The sequence below is a fragment of the Cannabis sativa genome, chromosome 1, assembly GCF_029168945.1.
Source record: "Cannabis sativa cultivar Pink pepper isolate KNU-18-1 chromosome 1, ASM2916894v1, whole genome shotgun sequence".
Taxonomy (NCBI): domain Eukaryota; kingdom Viridiplantae; phylum Streptophyta; class Magnoliopsida; order Rosales; family Cannabaceae; genus Cannabis; species Cannabis sativa.
Window position 1 is genome coordinate 12,839,782 of NC_083601.1, and position 14,303 is coordinate 12,854,084.

Below are 14,303 nucleotides of genomic sequence, written 5' to 3' on the forward strand. Positions count from 1 at the left end.
CTGACCCAAAAGTAGGCTTAACTAACAAATCAAAGAACACGAATAACACTCTTGAGATTGAACCTAATCATATCAGGATTAAGATCATTTGATCTAGGATCAACAGGTGATATTGAATTGAATAGATATTACGGTAAATTCTAATATATCTAATCAAAGTTCAATATCGGTCCCTTCCGATGTATACTCCATACATCCGATGCTGGTAAACTTTGCCAATGTCCTGGAAAGGACATAACACTTATCCAAGGTGTAAGAATACCTATCGCTGATTATACCATGTCAGTCTAAATCCAGTGTTCTGACAAATCAGGGAATAAACTTTCGAACATATAATTAAGATTATATTCCACTGTGTTGACAACACTATAATCATTAACAAATTGATATGTTCTGGACTTAAATAGAATTCATACATTATGTACATATAATCATGAAATAAATCATGTGAACCGTGCAACATTAAATGTTATTTCTGATCTATATTATTAAGTAAATCTGATTATATTGAAATGAGTTTTATTTAGGGCATAAAACCCAACAGTGTACACATAGCACAATTTTATTGGCCACTTAAATAAATATTTAAAATAAATGAATTTTAAAAATAAAGTAATCTAAAATAAAAAATAAAAATTAAAAACCCTAATTCCCTAAAAGTTATTTCTCTTCTTCTCATGCTTACTCTCATTGCTCTAAACCAAGCTGTCATCCACCACTATTCTCTTCTGCCCCAGACATCGCCACCATCTTACGACCCAAACCTCACCACCTAAGCATCGCTCCCTCCCTTCCAGACCCTTCACCGTGGAGTTGAATCCAAGCCATCGCGAGACCAGAACGATCCATCCTAGTCGAAACCCAAATCGATACATCCCCGTTAAAGTCGCCAACATTTCCTCCTTCGAGTAGCGAGCTAGGTGCGAAACCACTTAGGGTGTCATCCTCATCGTCGGTGGTGCCCGTGATCGGAGAAGCACATGTGAGTGTGGCGTAGATATGTTGTTCATTGACAAAGTGGGTTTAAATCTGATCTCTCCCGATTTCCCATCTCATTCTCTCTCAGATCTCCTAGCTCTCTCTCTCTCTCTCTCTCACCAAATCTGTGTCAGAGATGCGTCGTTCTTTGATAAAGTTTAGCTCGTTGACGTCGATGAACAACTAGGCTGGCTTAGGGTATAGGCGATTTCTCTTCTCGTTAAGTGTCTCTTCTGATCTAATTCCCATATTATTTTTTAATTATTTTTTTGTGTGTTTGAATCTAATTTTGAGATTGATATGAGTTTTGTTGTTGTTTTTGGTTTTTTTAATTGAAACGTGTGGAATATTTCATATATAGATTTGTTGTTTTAGATATGGGTTTGTTGTTTCAAATTTGAGATAAAGGAGGCATTGGTGGTTCTTTGTAAGGGTTTCGAGGTAGACGTGAGCGAGACAGGAGAGTGAGTGAAGGAGGAGAAAGGGTTTTGGGGCCAATGGGTTCCGTCAGTAGCAACTGGTGGCCGGCCATTTAGTTGGCTTGGCAAAGATGAGAGAGAGAGGAGAGAGAGGGAGGCATATTTTGTTAGGGCAGTTTCTTTTTCTTTTTGTTTAATTTTAAAGTTAATTGCGGCAAAACCCCCAATAGTTTCATTTTACTTGCAATTAACTCCCAAAACCCAAATTTTAGCGGTAAAAACCCCAAAACCAGCATTTTTTTAGCAAGAACACACTTCCATTCCCTTGACTCCGTTATTTGCCAACATGGCTCACTTTAGTTCAGCCAACGTGGACACAGTGTACACGTGGCACAATATAATTGGCCCACGTAAATATTTTTTTAAAAAAAATTAAAATCTAAATACAAAATTAATTTACAATTAAAAATAAATTAAAAGGAAAATAATTTTTTTATTCTACTCTTTTTTTTTTCCAGCTCTCATTTCTTCTTCTTCATTCCTTCAACCAACGGAACTGCCACCACCAAAATAACCACTACCCTACCATCGCAACCACTGCAACCAACACCACAACCAAACCATTGTGTTTATTAGATCCAAATCAACGTAAAAACACAAAAGAAAAATTAAATCCATAAGCAATCTCAAATCCAGAAAACAATTTTGATTTAACATGATTCTCTCTCCTCAATTCTCAGATCCAGAAAAAAAATCCCCAAGAAAATCAATAAGCAAAAAAAGAAAAAGAAAGAAATGATAAATATCTTACCAAAGCCAAATAAAATACCAAAACGAGATCTAGGAGATCCGCATCGGGGTTGGTTTTTGTAGTTCGGTGGCTTCGGATAAACGGGATTTGAGATTTTGAATCTCCTTCCAGTGCCGGTGTGTGCGCAGACAAGAGAGAAAGAGATAAAAAAGAGTGAGGATGGGGTTTTTGGGCCAAGTTCTCATCGTGGCGAGCAAACGGCGCAGGCGCAGGCGATGGGAGGGAGATGGTACCGGTTCGAGAATGGCGCAGGCGAGAGAGAATAGAGTGAGGGGTGGGTGGGGTTTTTGTTAGTAAGGATCTCCATCGTGGTGCTACTTTGAGAACACGATGGCCGGAGATGGGAGGGAGAGGAATACCAGGAAAGATGGTTATGGTGCGTAGGCGACAGAGAGAGAAATGGGAAAAGATATGGTTAGTGAAATTAGGGTTTCAAAATGAAGAAGAAGGTAATGGGTGGTGGTAGTGTGGTCTGGAGAAAGAAACAGGGAGGGAGAGTGTAGAGAGAGTGAGCGTGAAGAAAGGGAAAAAAAGGCTGGAAAAAAAAAAAGAAAAAAAAATTATTTAATGATTTTTTTTTATGTTTTTTTTTTGTGTTTAAAAAAAATTAATTAATGTTTTTTAAATACTTATTTATGTGGGCCAATTATATTGTGCCACGTGTACATTGTGTCCACGTTGGCTGAACTGAACTGAGCCAAGTTGGCAAATAACGGAGTCGAGGGAACGGAAGTGTGTTTTTGCTAACAGAATGCTTGTTTTGGGGGGTTTTCCTGGCAAAATTTGAGTTTTGGAGGTTAATTGCAAGTAAAATGAAACTATTGGGGGTTTTGCCGCAATTAACCCTTAATTTTATTATTTTATTTATTTAGTAAATATATACATTTTAAAAAAATTAAAAATGATCTTTAATTTTTTTTTTTAAATAATTAAATTATGTGAACTCATAATAAAAATTATGACATGTGTATACTGTGTCCACATGGATATATGCTCACATGGCATTTAAGCAAAAATTTGATAGAAATGGCTAAATGCTAACAAAATACGAGTTTATGGGTTTTACTACTATAAAATAGATTTTGGGTTGCAACTAGAGCGAAACTTTTGAAGATTTCGCTGCAATTTACTCTATTTTTTAATCACATATCTTTTTACATTATTTATTTATACAATATAAAAGTAAACTCTACTAAAGTATTCCATATTTATGAAAAGACCCCAAGATAATAAAGAGAGATTGCAAACTTTGTTCAAAATGGTGTTTCTGCCAAAATATATACTTTTTATGGCAAAAGATAAACGCATGGTTATTAAAAAGGGGAATTTGCGGCTAAATTTCTTATACTTTTATGTTTGTTATGGTTAAACCCCCTTACTCGAAAAATTATGGCTCGCACCCAACAATCGTTTTGCTCTATAGTCTTTTCGTCCACTTTAGTCTGTTAAGTACTAAAGTGGACTACCACAGTAGTGTACATAAGTGTACACTTGGTAGAATTTTATTAGTCTACTTAATATTAATAATATAATAATTTTAAAAAATTCAAAATTAGAAAAAAAAAATGATTATTTAAATATAATAATTATAAATTTAAAAATTTTAAAAATAAAAATAAATTACAATTTTTTTTCTTTTATTTTCATTTCCTTTTTTTTTTCCAAAACGAGATTCCTCCTCCTCCTCCTCCTCATTCTTCTTCTTCTTCTTCTTCTCCTTTTCTCTCTCCCTCCCAGCCTCCTTCTAAACTGAACCCGAGACCTTTGTGTTCTCGTCGACCAATCCCACACCGGTGATCGAGAACCCCGAGACCCCAATGTTGTCACCATCACCGAAAACCCAAGACCCCAAGATCAACCTTCGTCACCATCGCCAAGAACTTTGAGGACTGATATCCGAACCCCGAGATCCCAACGTCGTTCTCCAGTGCCATTGCCATCTCTCCAGTTTGTCTGGTTGTGTTTGGGAGGGATTTAGGTGTTTAGGATGGGTTGTTTGGATGTCGGATCGAATATGGGTTGGGTTTAGATGGCTTGGGATTCAATTTCTGGGTTGGGGTAAGAGTTTTTTGGGTTGGGGTAATTTATATGTGGATTATTTGGGTTGGGATTAGATTTTCTGGGTTCGATTTTTGGGTTGGAGTTTGATTTTTGGTTGGGGTTCATGGGGTTGGGGGGTTTGATTTCTAGGAAGAACGAACGAACGAAGAAGAAAGATGAAGAAGAAAAAAAAACTATTAAATTTTTTTCTAACTTTTAAATATATTAAATTATTTTTTAATATATATATAAATATTAATATTAGGTGAATTAATGAAAATTTACCATATGTACACCGTGTGGCAGTCAACTTTTGCATTTAATAACAAATTAAAATGGACGAAAGGACTACATAACAAAACTATTATCGAGTCCACAGAGTATAGCCATATTTTTTTGAGTTAAACTGTAACAAATATAAAAATATAGAGAGTTTGGCCGCAAATTACCCAATTAAAAAAAATAATGAGTCAATATTTATTATATAAATATTATGTGAAGTGTTATTATAGAGTAGTGGTGTTTTTTTGTTGGACCTTTTTTAAAAGTCACAGACGTCTGTTAATAGAGTTTCTAAAAATAATAGACTTTCTAAAAATAATCTGTTAAATCATAACAAATATCGTTATATATAATATAGATATTTATATATTAAGTTATGTTATAAAATAATATAAAATAATATAAAGTAGATGAGAAGAAAAAAGAAGAAGATGAAAAGAGAAAGAGAAAGTGAATGAGAATTTCTGAGTTGTTTATTCCAATGGGGTGAACCCCTATTTATACAAATACAAGAGTAAGATATTAAGAAACTAAGAAAAAGGGAAACTAAGGAAAAGAGGAATGTTGATTACAATTATGGTAATAAATAAAAGATTTGGACATCCACATAATTATTAATATTTATAACACTCCCCCTTGGAAGTCCATAATAGCTGCCTTATTAAAAATCTTGCTGAAAACTTGGTCAAAGGAAAAAGAGTATAGTGTAAACTAACTCCCTCCCCCTCATTTAGGCATTTGTGGAGATCTTCTAATCGACGAATTTCGATCTTGTCTGCCGTCTTCTCAAATGTTGATGTTGGTAATAACTTTGTGAATAAGTTTGTAAGATTGACACTTGATTGAATATGTTGAACACCAATATGCATTTTCTTGAAGCGTATAAAGAAGAATTTCGTGAAATGTGTTCTAACTCTATCTCCTTCAATGTACCTCCTTTTAGTTGAACGATGCAAGCAGTATTATCCATATAGAATTGCTTGGGTTGATACTTCTTTATTGAGTGCAATCCATATGTTTCCCGAATATGCTATGCTAATGATCTCACTCACACACATTCTCTACTTGCTTCATAAAATGCAAGTATGTTAACATGATTTATAGTTGCCTCGTTAAAAACCTTGCCAGAAAAACCCAGTGGGACAAAATCTGAGCTAGGGAAAAGAGTACAATATATATTTCATATTCATAATTATTTGCAAGTTGCCTCGTTAAAAACCTTGCCAGGAAAACCCATTAGGACAAAACCTGAACTAAGGGAAAAAGAGTGCAACATGAATATGTCTCCCCCTCATGCACATATGATTCATAATTCTTTTGGTGATAATATATCTCATAAGATTATTGTTATCACTTTTAAAATATCACCATATATAATCTTTGATCATATATTTTCTATAACTCTTCCAGAGTATGTATGGACTTCTAAATTATAGATGAGGGGTTCGTGGAACATTAGTCTTTATCCAACTAATTGTATCATTCATGTGTGTACACAACTTTGTTCATACGGAAATTTAAAATTTCAAGTAGATATGAACATAACACATTAATGGTACTACAAATTTTCATTTGTGACAATGATGGTACTCCAAGACCATATATTTATTCCATCTTGTTTTATGATCTTAATTTCCATATCAAATGATCATATATCTATAATTCTTGATACATATGAAGTACTTCAGGACTTCAATACTAATGAACAAACTTTATATATTAATATTTCTCTAAATACAAAAGAAATAAAAGTTTGTTCTTCAATTAATCAAAAACTCTTTAAGAGTCTATCACAACGTATAATTTACGTATTTATATTGCATAGACAACCATAGGTATTTTTCAAATAATAATTTACTTACATGTTTTTATTTCATACAAAGATCTTTGTCATATAGTGCGCGCGACTTTGAATTTATATCACTTAAGACATGTATTAAATTCTTCTAGAATTTTTAGATAAGGCTTATTTCAAATTCTCACTATATTAGGAGCTCCAAATAAATAACCTTTTGTTGCAACATTTATGTGACGCTTATAAATCCTCATAAAATATATTCCAGGCTATAATCAAATCATGATTATATTTTCTCAATATTTAAGCCTTACTTCAATCAATCTCATGTCTATGCAAACTTTGTACAACAATTCATTATGTACAAATACATATATGCAAATTTCTCATTAGAAATATTTATTTGCACACCCTACAGGTCTTACTTCACTTTATGTGAGTAAATTTGCCTGGATTGCATCATAATATTTTGGCCAAAAATCAAAATGTATGTCGATGATTCTCGACAAATCTAATACCATGATCCTTGTTATCTCATGTTAGTTTATTGCATATGCAAACATTCAATATTTATTGTCGACAAAAATTTCAATGATAATTTCCTCCCATATTGACATAACTTATAGAGATCTCTTTAAATTACATATTTTTCAAATATGTTTATCATTTATAGGTACCTATATAGAATCACTTCAGGGATTCAATTATGATCAAATGTGTTATGTCTAACTTCTCTTGGGAGTCTTTTCGAGTACCGTTTTCATCACGGTTATCATTTTAATACTTTATAACATTAAGGTATCTCCATGAGTACCTCTAGATTTAACAACTTCAGGGCAAATCAAATGAACATTTATTAATAATTTCTACATTGTTCATTTACGCTTCAGGCGTTTTCAACTCATTCTATCTCAACTTTGAATAATATTGATTTGCAGTTGGTATATATCATTTTGAACTATATTGTTCTTATATACTTTGTGCAAGGATCATTTTTCAAAAATTATCATCGATCCCAACTGCTTCTCTCCCCCTGATCGAGAGAATTTTTAAAAATTGTGATATCTAATAATATTAATATACCTGTAGGGATTTCAGTATATCACAATGAATCAATATTTGTTTAAACTCATATATACTATATGACATTGAACTTCAGTTTCAAGTTCAATCCTTATGAACTTAATTCATTTCTAAGAATGAGTCATACGTGTATAATTAGAAATACATAAATTTACACATTTTGTAAATGCATGATTATATAATCTTATCACATTGATAAGAAACTATGCAATAAAAATCTAACAATGGCTCAAGATTGTTAAGAAAATATAATTTAAATATTTTCTATGTGCAAATATATGCACATTCTTCTTTTGAGCCTTATAAATAACAATGAGAAGAATCTTCTGGTTCTTCAACAAAATTTAGTCAAATTCTTTGACAATTTATTGCATATGATTGATCATGTCAAAATAATTCAATTCATGAACTTCAGGTTCACTATAATTTGTATTTCAATGAAACTTTCAAAATGTAATGTAAATTCATTACAACATAATCATTACAAGTTTCATTTTTATATACACGAATAATATAATTATATTATTCTCCAAAACATATACATTCTTCAAAAATCACTATCATCAATTCAATGATGTGTATAATTTAAAAGATACATGACAACTTCATCATGTTATTGTAATGGTCAAATAGATATAACCATAACATATCATTCATTTTTCCTGATATCTTTTTAACAAGTCGTCTAATTTATTAATAGACTATTCATCAGTCTAATTATCATGACTTGATATATTATATATTTAAATGTACAGCAAGTACATATAATAAGTTATTTATTATCACTTTCATAACTAGATAAAAGTTACACATCTAGGTGCATACAAAGACATTTTACTACTCAAAGTAGCAATTGTATGTAAGACTTCTTCAGGAAGCTTTTCAACTAATCATTTTGTGATTCTTTATCACTTTGATTATATTGGATCACTAACAAATATTAGTAAATTATATATCCACTTTTGGGAATATGCAAACTGAATTATATGGTAACTATATATTTACATATCATGTACCAACAATAGTTTGAAACTATTGATTTCAAGAAATAATAAAATATGTATATATTAATTTGCTTCTGGCATTATCAATATATGTGAAATCTATATTCTTTGAAATAGAATTTCATGCCTATTCATTCTCTTTAGGTAATGATATTTAAATATTCTAAATGTACAATTCACATTCTATTAAATAATCAAGTATACTTTTATCTTGATTATAAGTGTGTCCGTACTACAAGTACGCGACCACTATTATTTAATTCCACACATGATATATAGATTTCATGCACTTTGATTGTGTGTGGTATCTCATCTTTTGGTTGTTTCCACTTTTTTCTGGAAATATTTGAGTAGTAAATAATGTCATTGATTATTTAAAATCATTACATTCACTTCGGGGAATGACGTTGAACAAGTAGAACATTATTATAAATTTCTTAAAAATTTATTACTTGTTCATCCATAAAAATATAAGAAATTATTCAACAATTTCTTTTACGATATTTCAAAGAATATGTGAATGCAATTTTTGCATAGTCTCCAAGATGTATGTAAAATTTAATCTTTAATATATGTCAGATTCAATAATTTCCAACATTGCAAGTAATAACAATGTATATTAACATGACTAATACGAGGAATCTTTAAAAGTAATTGACTTCAATTCGTATCATTCTCTGCAGGGAATGATGAACAATAAATACATGCCTCATGTATTTAAATAACATTAGTCATGCTCATTGTTATTCTTATACTTTGATGTTTCAATGCAATTTTCTTAATATTCTTTTTGGATATTCAAAACCCACTATAAAATTGCATCAATAATAATCATTTTTAATGATTCTTTAGTTGTATTCACATAAATACAATCATTTTTTTTTTTGACAAATATAAAACATTTACTTCAAGAAATGTTTGTCAAAATCTATATCGATATTAGATTACTTTTCATTGTCCTCAAAGAATACAAGAACATATATATAAATATGTATTCATCTCTTTCATTATATATCCATCAACTATATAATGAATATTACGTTTGCATAATCTTCAGGATATATGCAAGATTTTATTAAGGACGCATAATCATCAGGATATATGCAATATTTTATCGAGGATGCATAATCTTCGGGATATATACAATTTTTTTTATCGATGATGCATAATCTTCAGGATATATGCAATATTTTATCGATGATGCATAATCTTCAGGATATATATGCAATATTTTATCGATGATGCATAATCTTTAGGATATATGCAATATTTTATCGATAATACATAATCTTTTGGATATATGTACAATTTATATAGATTTTCTCTATCATATCATAGGCACACATATATTGTAAATATTATGAATGATAAGAACATAATATATATATGAAATTAATAATAAATATATAAAAACATATACATACATATATAATATATAGATATATAGATAAAAAGAAAAAAGAAACCAAATGATTCTTGAAATTGTTTCAGTCAGATGAGTATATATATAAATATATATTTAGTGTATCGTGACTTTGAAACAATTCAAGAACTTTAACAAAATACTTACATTGGGTCTTAGGCAGAGATTCATGCTTGAAGCTTGGGCAGAGACTCGTGCTGATAACGTGTTATAAAATAATATAAAATAATATAAAGTAGATGAGAAGAAAGAAGAAGAAGATGAAAAGAGAAAGAGAAAGTGAATGAGAATTTCTGAGTTGTTTATTCCAATGGGGTGAACCCTTATTTATACAAATAAAAGAGTGAGATATTAAGAAACTAAGAAAAAGGGAAACTAAGGAAAAGAGCAATGTTGATTACAATTATGGTAATAAATAAAAGATTTGGACATCCACATAATTATTAATATTTATAACAAGTTATAATATATACACAATTTGTTTCTCTATCGATTTTATGTTTTATCGTTTTATTATTGCGCAAGTAGTTACTACAAGTTATTATATGGGAAAACCACACCCCATTAATAGATCCTCACCGTGGATTGATCATCATTATTTTTGCAATGATATTAGTCGACAGTTATATTAATTACAATTAATTATTATATATTATTATAGTAGTGTGTGAGATATATACATTATTAATAAAATTAACTTCCGGACTCATTACTAAGAAATTGGCATGTAATATTAGCTAGGCATAATAATTTCTACCAATTCATGTACGTTTTGCTGACTCTCATTACGTACGACTTTTTGTACCAACAAAAACTTCAGAATAATTAAATTATATAAATCAATGAAATGTCAGCTTCAATGGGTGACCTGTGGGACTACGATTAACCCACCACCCCATTAGAAATTCCAAGTACCCCTTTTGAAATCTCAACGTTCCAAAAAACTAAAATAAATTATGGTGATAAGTGTGCATTAAATGGAGAAAGAATAATAAGCATTTACATATATACACAAACTCATCAATTAACTTGTACGGCATGCAGCGTGACAAGTACAACTAATTCCAAATTAATATACATTCCTGTAAGGTTCTCTATCTTTGTCACGTATATATATCAAGAATATATTGTACTCGAAAAACCGTGTACAGGCAACAAGTACTGACTTTACAAGACTTTGGAGAGACAACAACCCTTTACATTTTTCAAAAAATATATATATGGCCTTTACACGCCACTGTTATTATATATGCATGACTTGAACTTTTTTTATATTATAATATAATTTATATAATAGTCTTTCCATTATGAAAAATAATAAATTAATTAAAAATAACTAATGAATTAGTGTATATTAATATAATGTGATCTATCTGGCTATATTAAGAGGAAATAAAAGAAATAATATATTGCTGTTCAATATTGTACATGTACAGCTATTTTTAATGTGTTAATAATAACATTTCACTGATTTCTCATTTATCACGTTAAATAAATAAATTTAAGAACATAATCACCGATCCACCGTCCACGTTATATAAGGATATTATATATAATTTGAGGAAGTATTCCTATATAACTTTTTAGTCAATACTCACTATATATATTACCATATTGTTAAATCATCAGTTCTCCTTCTAATAAGTTAATATACAGATATTCCTTGTAAAATAGCTCAATAAAACCTTGATTACTTGTATTTAATTAATTAGGCTGATGACGAAAAAAATATAAAGCAGATAAGAATTAATTCATTAATTAATTAAAATATATGGAAATTACACATGCTTTTAGGTTAAAGTATATGAAGTGGTTTAACTAATTCTAAACTTTCAACACTAATGAATTATTTTGTTGACTTCACTTATTGTTCTCAATATTATCCTGTGTATTTTTTTCTTCAGTACTGATGATCATATGTATCTATGTGATATGTAATTCATATATATTTTAAACAATAAATAAAATAAACAATTAAATTAAAGCCATGATATATATGAGGATCATGATGATAAACTTATTGTATTAATGAACAAATGTACAAATGTGATCAAATGCATACATGAGAATATATATAGCCTAAGAAAGGCCATATACAAAACAAAACTTAAATACATATAATAAACGAATAAATCCCAAAGCGCCCTAGCTATAATAAAAAGAAATAATAAATGAAAAGATGAAGAAAAGAGAAGAGAGAAGTATAAAAACTCTCCTCCATATATGATAGGCTCCTATACCATTACTATAACTAACTAACTAACTAGCTATATATATATTATAATATAAAAATATTATATGTATGTGAATGTGATGAACATAATATAAATCATATATATGTAACCAAAGAAACTGATTTCCCAAGCTGAAGAATCTTGATATCATTTTCCAAGGGTGTGAGGTTCAAATCCAAACACAAAACCCTATTGTTCTTCTTATTCACCATCGCGGCCGGCCGCCGTACTTGCAAAGAACCGGCGATATCAATAGGCGGTGGCCGGGTGGCGGCCGAGGCCGCTGACAAAGCATGATGATGAGTCTGGTCGGTCAAGGCGGCTCTATGGCGCCTCATGTGGCCCCCCAAGGCTTGGCCGATGGCGAATTCAAGCCCACATATGGTGCACTCGTGTGTCTTGGGCTTGGATGGTGAGCCTGACTGTGAATCAGAGCTGTTACCGCCTTCTCCGGTCATTAGCCTCGGCTTTTTGTGACTGGCTCGGTGGCCGCCGAGGGCTTGAAACGAAGGGAACTGCCGGTTACAGGTCTTGCACTCGAAAACTCGGTTAGGTGATGAAGATTGAGATGGAGATGGCGATAATGATAGAGTTGAAGATGAATTATTAGAGTACTGATCGAACTGATGAAGATGAAGATTGTGATTATGATTATGATGATGATGATGATGACTGCCGTTGTTTGTTGTGATAACTGATCCTGCTCCACGAGACAGGAACATAAGACAGTTGGCCATGGTTAGGTTTTCAAGCTCTCTGTCTGTTATGGATCTCTTCATGATTGAGCAAAAAAAAAAAATAACAAACAAAATTGGGTAATTGGAACAAAAAAAAAAGGTGTGTTTGGATGTTTTCAATATGTGAATTTTTTTTTTTTTTGAAACAAAAAGAAATAATATTGGAAGATTTATTGAAACGTTTGGTGTATTTATATAGGGGCCAAGAAAGAAGTAATGTTAGAGTTTGTTTTTTAGTCAAATAATGACTTTGTCATGGTTGACTTTTTAGATATTTTTGACCTTTCCTTTAAATAAAAAAAATTATTACAATAAATAGCTGGGTTTAATGGTTTTATTGTTATTATATATTATTAACGCATAGGATTAAGAATCACGTAAGCATGACACTGAATAAGTGGGTGAGGAGAATAAGCTATAAAATTTGAGTTATCTAGAAGATTCATACGATTCATATGAGTATTTTAAAATTTGGACTACTAGTTTGATAGTATATAAACTTGCTTTTTTGTTGATATGTTTTTCTTTGGTAAATGAAGCTACGTACACTTGATGATCATGAGGTGCACACAGGAAAAGTATGTACCATAGCCATATATATAAATAGGACTTAGACTTATAATATACGACTATTCCTCTATATGTATAAGTTACAGAATACGTGGCACATATACATTTTATAGAATAAAATTCCTTACAAAGGAATTTTATTACTTGAAATAGTAGTAAAGAGATAATTATTCAACTATTGATCGAACTTTCCATGTGAAAGTAGTAAAATGTATATGTAACTTTTCAATAATTATATGTCATGCGGTACGTATTACTAATCAAATACATGTGAACTCTATGTCTCTATATTTATAACAGTAAAACCCATATAATCAAACAATATGGGTCACGCGTGTTTCTATACTTTAGGACAAATGAAAAACATGTAATTCATGCATTAAATTATATATTAATTTTATTACAATCGTACTATTTTAATTGTTAAGTTTCACCTCAAAAATACGTTAAGACATATTATTGAACCATGCATTTAAAAATAAGAAATTAAGAAACTTTATATTTTTCCTTTAAAAAAATACTTTTATTTGTTTAATTAAAAAAATAATTTGGTTTTTTTATTCAAATTTGTATAGTATTAATTAAAAAATAAAATAAATAATAATTATTTAATATGTAGTTTAATAATATATCATTACATGTTTTTGAGTTGCTATTTCATATGGCTAAAATAAAATTGTAAGATAAATACTTTTGCTGTTATTTTTTTTAGTAAGATCAATGTATAATAATTACTAATATTAATGGGGTTTTGCTCGCAATTATTCTTAAAATGTTGTACAAGTCTAAGTAAAGTTGTAAGCAATTTGGTATAGCTAGCTAGAACATAAAAATTAGTATTAGAATAATGAGGTTTTTTTTTTTTCTTTTTCAATGAAAACTAGTGTAATTAGCTGTACTCACTTCCCGTATTAACCAAAATGATCG

The 14,303-nt window shown here is 30.4% G+C and overlaps 1 protein-coding gene across 1 annotated transcript; it reads right to left on the bottom strand.

Moving 5' to 3' along the window:
• Positions 1–11,841: 11,841 nt before the first annotated feature.
• LOC115704992 (zinc finger protein ZAT12) lies at positions 11,842–12,969 on the bottom strand. The gene has a single exon (XM_030632217.2). It carries the CDS (start codon positions 12,846–12,848, stop codon positions 12,165–12,167), a length of 684 nt encoding a protein of 227 aa, XP_030488077.2. The 5' UTR covers positions 12,849–12,969; the 3' UTR covers positions 11,842–12,164.
• Between the last annotated feature and the right edge of the window lie 1,334 nt (positions 12,970–14,303).